This window comes from Tachypleus tridentatus, chromosome 3, assembly GCF_004210375.1.
Source record: "Tachypleus tridentatus isolate NWPU-2018 chromosome 3, ASM421037v1, whole genome shotgun sequence".
Classification (NCBI taxonomy): domain Eukaryota; kingdom Metazoa; phylum Arthropoda; class Merostomata; order Xiphosura; family Limulidae; genus Tachypleus; species Tachypleus tridentatus.
The window spans coordinates 72,139,991-72,147,855 of NC_134827.1; the positions used below are offsets into that span (position 1 = coordinate 72,139,991).

Consider the following 7,865-nt stretch of genomic DNA (forward strand, 5'->3'; position numbering starts at 1 on the left):
ACCTTTCAGTCGCTGCGTCGTCATAATGTAGCCCAGGAGTTGGCGGTGAGTGACTTATCTATAGATCCAGTGAATTCATATTTGAATTCAGCATAGAATTTTGTGTTTCTACTTGTTTGTTTTTGAAGTTTACTTATATTTTATTTATAATAATGGTTTTAATTTCCTAAGTGAAAATGGAATTTAAAACTTGTTATAAGAAATGTGTAATAATGTATTTAACTCACTCGTGTTTTTATGTGCAAAATTCTTTCCTTCCTTACATGAACAAAAGATAGCGCAGTAAGAACATCCAAGGGTCTTAGTTTGGTAGTCAAAATTTATTTTAGAACAGATCTAAATTTTTAATGTATTATAAACAACAACATAGCATAACTTTATTCTTCTTAATGTAGAGTGACGATACAGCGACTCATTAATTTCGTGGTTTATCCAAGTTCTCTTGCTTTTCTCGACGAAAAACAGTATTTTCCCCATTGTAAAACGCTAAACAAAATTAATTTCAGCTCTTTTTTTGAATCCGCAATGAAGTTTCACAAACTGTTGTACTTCGAAACGTCTGCGGTCTGTCATGACATATCAAGAAACCGTAAACACAAATTTTAACTCTAATTTAAAAGAAAGAGCTTATTTGTTTACTAAGTATGTCATACTATACAACCCCTACTTTTATATATTTAACCAACTTCATTCGTTATTGTTCAGCTGGTTAAGGCACACGACTCGTAATCTGAGGGTCGCGGGTTCGAATCCCCGTTATACCAAACATGCTCACATTTTCAGCTGTGGGAGCGTTATAATGATACAGTCAATCCCACTATTCGTTGGTAAAATAATAGCCAAAGAGTTGGCGGTGGGTGATGATGGGTAGCTGCCTTTAGTGTTACACTGTTAAATAAGGAACGGTTAACGCAAATAGCCAGCGTGTAGCTTTGTGTGAAATTCAAAAAGCTTATTGTGTGGCGTTTGGCTTAACAACAAAGAAAAATAAATTGAATTTTTCCCACTATAATGAAAAAAAGCTCATACGTTTTGGTTTTTTTTTTGCTCACAAACTCCCAAGATGATTTTGTAAGAACTTCGATAACGAAATAACCTAGTTTTTTCCACTTTTTCATATGTCTTACATTATATTTTATTTTGTAAAAAAAAAATGTTATAATATTTTTATTAATTACATAGCAAACAAATATGGCAAGACACTATTTTCTATGTCTTTCCTGAATACTTGTAACTTAAAATTGAAACACACATTTCCCAAATGTAAAAGAATGTTACAATTTGACCTCAGATATTGTCATATCTGACCTGACAAATAATGCATTGGTATTCTGGTACAAATAACACAGAGCTGACAAGCTGTAAAATATGCAGACGATTAATAATTATAACGTAGTCGACTCGGGAAACAACTATACAGAGTCAATGTACAGCCTGATTAACTAAGGTAAGCAACTATGAAGTAGATTAGTATGATCAGAATTTATGGGATAGTAAGGTTCATTCTAAGCTTTAAATAAAAAGTAAAGTTCCAACAACTGTAATTTAAAACATTTGTAACCGAAATTAAGAAACCATAAAGTCATGTAGTTGCATTAGGAAGCTATAAATCAAACTGCAACTATAATAGGCAGCTACAGTATCGAGTGTACACTATCAAAGAAAGAAATGCAATTTTGTCAGATATGAATCAAACATTGCTCAGCGGCTAGTGTGCTGGGCTACGTATTAAGGGCCTCAAGTCCGAGATGTATTAATATTGAAAATGTACCTCACTTACAGCTCTGGGGACATTAAAAAATGTCGGGCTATACCTGAAATTCAGAAATGTCTAACCTCGACATTTATCTGAAGTGCTAATAGAGTGTATTCGGATTAGAAACTACATTTTCTGACTACAACAAAAATATGAATTTCGTATTTAGTATGTCTAACTTTTCAGTATCTGTAACATGAAAAGTAACCAATACAGTTTATAGAAAACCATAGTACACTTAATTTCACATTGCATTACTCTTGTGTACTTATATATCTTACGAGTATATTATGATTAAAAGAATAACTTAAGCCTAACCTGTTCAGCTCTTTGACTAAGCTCCACACTCACATCTACTCCAGAGTTTCCAACACCAACAATCACCACCTTCTTGCAATCATACCCATCTGGTTTCTTATAACTATGAGTATGTAGCACTTTGCCTTTAAATTTGTCCATTCCTAGAAATGTGGGGATGTATGGAAATACATGGTGACCACTGCAAACCATCACTCCGTCAAAGACCTCATCAAAATGAACATCTTTTTCAATGTCTCGAACAGTTACTTTCCACCGTCCTGTTTCGTCAAAATCGTAGTTTTGTGCTATTTTCAGAATTTCATGTCGAAACCTAATGTGTCAAACTAGATCAAATTTTTCAGAGTACATGTTAAAGTATTTGAGTAAGCAGCTGTTATGCATATAAGCAGGAAAATCCTTTGGTGGCGGGAAATCACTAAAGGCGCTCATTTCTTTGCTAGTATTTGTCACTGTAGGCTTCATCACTGAGCCAACACCTTTAACATCATCCTCTCTGTAGTACCAAAGTCCCCCTAACTGGTCTGTCTTTTCAAAACACACCGGACTTAGATCTTCTTCTAGGCAAGCTTTGATGGATGTGAGTCCACTGTATCCAGCTCCAGCTACACAAATCCTTTTTGTTGTTTCCATTATTTACAAAAAATGTAACTTAGCTACCAGGTGATTCCAACCTGAGACACAAGTAACCTATAATAGAAGTTAATTCTTATTCTGTGCTATTAATAATGACAACATGCTTGTCATACAAGCAGTAAAATAAAATGAAAAAGCAGCATTATAGTATTTATTGCCTCAAAGTGTACAGACTGTCAAATTATTCTTCTCAATGTAGGTTTTTTTAAATTGCATGGTTGTATTTGTAGTTGAAACAACTTCCACACCCATAAATAAAAACAGGTTTGAAAATGTTAGTGGATTGAACGTTAATATGAGAACATGGTGACGTACAATTGTACTACTGTCTTCCTCTCTGGGAAGACGAAATTAAAGTAATAAATCTGGAGATCTACTCACATATTCTGACAGATTTATCCCACACAATTACAAATAGAATGCACAAACTACTATATCTTATACACTGAGATAAACTTTTTTACAAAATAAGATGAATTCACCCAGAATATTCTACTAAAACTGGCCTACAACTTCATAAAATGCAATGAAAACAAGGGGCATGTTGGCTCATCTTGGCTGTCCTATCCGCCATACTAAACTCAGTTGAAACATTCAAAGCCAGTCCTTATCATCCATGTATTTATCAAGGCCAATACTTCCTTTAAATTCCCTTAAACCAACTTCATCTATCGTTCCTCGCTGGGACTGCGGTAAATCTTCGAATGTACAACTCTAAAATCAGGGGCTCGATTCCCTTCAGTAAACACAGCAGATAGAACGATGTGGCTTTGCCATAAGAAAACTACATACTTCGTTTACCACATCTAAGGAAAATCAGCTTGTTAAAAAAATGAAAATATTTTACTTGAAGATGGCTCCTACTATGCCAAAATTTATATTTATGTCCTCTAGTTTTTACCATTTTCACCATTTGCCAAAGATCAAACCCCAAGTGCCCTGTAAGTCTCAGCATACCATCACAAAATGCTTAAAAATAAAGGATAGGCTTACTAAATTAATAAAAAAAACTACTTCCAGCTTATTTTTGTAATACTCGTTGATATTTCTTTCCGATTAAATACCACTTCACGTAGAAAAACACTTTCCACTTTCAGGAAGCTGTAGTTCGAGACTAAGTACGTGGAAGGTGTTATTAAAGCTGAAATACAGGGTGGTGGTGGTTAGAAACGATTACTGTTCACTACTAGTTCATGGGAAATCTACAAGTATAGGTACACTAGATAAGAAGTTACCTTCACTGGCAAGAAGAAACGTTAAACATACTCACAGAACTAAGGAACCTAAATAAAACCAAACCTAAATTGAGAACAATTAATGGTTAATGTAAAGAAAGATCAAAAAGTTTTTTCTTGATTAATAATTTTAGGTTAGAACGACCGGCTGTCAGGATAACAAAATTATCTAATTGAGAAAGAGTGATTACCACAATGTACACGAATAGCAGAGAAACAGGGATTAGAGAGTTTTTTTGTTGTTTGTTTTCTAAATTTAAGAAAGATACCTTTATTTTCATAGATTGTTACTATCAAACGAAGAATTGTCTTACCATATAGATAGACCGGCAGATGTCAAACATACAAGAATGAACAATCGACGAACGCAGTAGTTTAGGTGTCCGGTCTTTAAAATTTGAAAAAAAAAAGTTAAATCAAAAGGTGTAACTGTAGTCAAGTCTTACCTGAATGTTGATAAAGAAAGATTTGATCAAGTTAGTCATTTTTTACATTTTTAACTATGCTGTGCTTGCCCAGAAAAGGAAGGGATAGATCGACGAGACAGTTGGAATAGACGGATATTTTTCGTATTTACCATTACGAAATTAGTGTATTGATTTGTGGCAGGTTTTCCATGTAGTCGTTCTTTCATTGAAGGAAATTCGTTTCATCACATAAAGCTTGGTAGAACATATTGTCTGTGTTAGAAGATTAGAATATATTTTGTATGCTCTGTTCAAAAGGAAGTAAACAAGATTCAGTTTGTAGTTATAAGCAGTGAAACTGTCAACAAATATTAGGCGAATGAACGTAAGGTAATAGTAACGATAGACTTACCTAGCCGTTTGAGAATAGCCTAACTGAGCTTATGTGCTCTTTCAACAGAGCGAATGACCTAAACTTGAACGTTTAGCCTGACCGATAACAGTACAAATACTGAAGCAAAGGTCACAATGCTTGTACACTAATAGAACAAGGCTGTACATAGTTGTCACAAAAACAAGTTATCTCAAATATTATTGTAATATGTGACTGGAGTTTATTTTTTTCCTTTTTTTTCTTAAAGTTTCAGACCAGTGCAGTTCATTAGGGGCTTTACTTATTTCTGCTTGATTAACAGTCATTACCAAACAGCTAGATGCCAAATTCATAACCATATCAAAATTAGAAACTTCGGTGTAGAAGAATAAGGCGAACATTGCACTTTGACACGGTTATTTCACCATAGTCACACATACTGTTCCAAATATCCAATACAGTGGCTGGCATCTAATGTTTGTAATTCTTAAATTAATCCGTGACAGGTGGGCATAAAACCGATAGCCCATTGTGTATCTTTGCGCTTAACAACAAAATATGATTATGTTTATGACTAAAAAAACCGTTGAAAATTTAGAAAAAAATATCGAAATATCATCAACCTAGTTGTAAATTAATTTATTGTTATTAGCTAAAGGAGATCTGTAGTACATTTGTATATTAATTACATAAGTCGCAAACACTACGAACTTGTACAGCACCAGCTTCACCAAGTGAACTTAACAAAATCTATGTAATAAAAAGAACAATATGTGTCTGTCAGTCCACATGCGTATGCGTGCTCGCTAACTTGGAAATTCAGTATTCGTATTGATTAATTGTATAATGGTACTTTTACGTTTATACACTGCTGGCCAAAATCTTAAGGTCAATGAACATAAAGAAAAAATATGCATTTTGCGTTGTTAGACTCAACCACTTATTTGAGTAGAGCTTCGAAAGATGAAAATAAGAAAAGGGAAAATAAAAGTAAAAAACTTTTTAGCATTTAATAGGGAAAATGTGAACACTATGAAATTAGCCTAAATACTAGCTGGTCAAAAGTTTAAGACCAAACCAAAAAGAAGTCCTAAACAGGGTAGGAAATGCCCAACAAGAGGTCTCAGTAGTGAGTTGCACGGCCGTCATTGCGAATAACTGCAAACATTCGCTTTGGCATGATCGATATAAGCGTTTTTTCAGTAGCATTAAGTACAGAAAATATCCCCTTGTTGGAAATTCCAAACCTGATCTGAACACATACTTAACGATCTGAGTGAAATTGGGCTTCGGAAAATGTGTTACATAGTATTCCCAAAAGTGCTCAAGTTTTGAAGCATAACACTACCTACAGAACGACGAACAATATCGAAATGTAGTTATGATACATACCATTCTACCGCAACTTTATACTTGTAGTGGTTATCAAGAAACTTTCTGATTTCCATTTTAAAATTCGTTTCAAAAATGTACTTGACCCTTTATTTACACCAAATATGCTCTCCCTTTCAGCCGTTGGGGCGTTATAATGTGACGTTCATTCCATTATTCGTTAGTAAAAGAGTAGCTCCATAGTTGGCGGTGGGTGGTGATGACTAGCTGCCTTCCTTCTAGTCTTACACTGCTAAATTGGGGACAGCTAGCGCAGATAGCCCTCGTGTAGCTTTGCGTGAAATTAAACAAACCCTTTATTTAACATTACAACTTCTGGTTATCATTTAACTCTTTTGTGCAGTGAAGATGTGCAATAGCTTTCAACGGGTCAAATAATTGATTTTGTGCCCCATGTTTTTGAGTTTCTTACTCTAATCTACATAGCATTTTAGAGGAGAAACCATAGCAACTATAATACTATATTATATACTATAATACTATATAAGTTTTAGAGCTGGGGAGCTAAAAGTCTGTGTGAAATCTACAATTCCCAGACTAGCTTGATAAACGTATTGTTGCAACTGTATTGATGTCGTGTATTATTTTTTACATATAGTTCCTGATCTTTCGGACACAATGCTGCTGACAGAATCACAGTAATTTTTTTTAAAACTCTACATGATTGATTTCGGTCATGTTACACGAACTTCTAGAATGATATACAAACATCTAGGATGTCTCCCACATCAGCCATCTTTCATCATATCACAGTTTAAAAGATAACACAAAGCTCAGTCTCAAGCATCAGATTGGCGGTCATGTTTATAATTGTAACTGCGAATTTTATAGATATATCAGATAGAGTAGCCATCTTTGAAGCTGAGCATAAGGAGTGTCAGAAAACTGTAAGCAGATGGCCATTTAGACAAAAGTAAGTGGAATATTTCAGCTATATATTTTAAATAGAATTCATATATATACTAGCCAATATGCATTACATGTGAATGCATGTGTAAAACTCATATGGAATGCAAAATCTGGTCTATTCACCATTCTAGTTATAGTTCAGTAGTCCCTCCAATCCATTGTTGACATATATTTTACAAGTGTATACATAACATGTGGTATCTTGATCACCATTCCTCTAGTGATCATACATTCAGTATCATTATCAATGATAACATTTTAGCAATGATATCAAGAGCAACAGCCATCCAATCTACACAAAGCCAATCCAAAGGGTGTCATTGTTTTTCAAGATAGCTCAAGATCCTCAAGCTACAAATCGCTATTTTGACTCCTAAGTATGACAGCTTTTAGACGTGGAGTCAGAATAAGAATTTGTAGCTTGAGAAAATAATGTCAACACTATCTCAAACCTTAAGCCTATTTTTTATTTTTTACCATTACTTTTTTATTTTAAGCTACTTACCTTGTTTCTATAATTTTTTAAGATCCCTATTTCTCCTTTTTAAATTAATAATTTTGTATATTAATAGCATGGCTTTCCTAAAGTTTAAAAATATAAAATATCCGTCAGAAGCAACTATTGTGTATGATTGGGCATGCTTCAGGTACTGTGGTACTATCATTATAAGATAGGTCTGCGGTACGTTTAAGGAAGTAAAACACTAACACTCCATGATTCGATTCTCAGTGTGAATAGAGGACAGATAGCTTGTTGTCTTGCTTTTTTCGAAAGTGAATAAACTGAATCTGATAGTATAATTAAACCAGTATATACTCGTAAATCCGTTGTTAAACAT

General features: G+C 34.0%; 1 protein-coding gene across 1 annotated transcript; it reads right to left on the reverse strand.

Moving 5' to 3' along the window:
• Window positions 1–2,395: 2,395 nt before the first annotated feature.
• On the reverse strand, window positions 2,396–2,707 carry LOC143245896 (dimethylaniline monooxygenase [N-oxide-forming] 2-like). The gene has a single exon (XM_076492148.1). It carries the CDS (start codon window positions 2,705–2,707, stop codon window positions 2,396–2,398), a length of 312 nt encoding a protein of 103 aa, XP_076348263.1.
• Between the last annotated feature and the right edge of the window lie 5,158 nt (window positions 2,708–7,865).

Excerpts from the sequence above, each read along its gene's own strand:
- LOC143245896 (XM_076492148.1), bottom strand. The coding sequence starts at position 2,707 with ATGGAAACAACAAAAAGGATTTGTGTAGCTGGAGCTGGATACAGTGGA.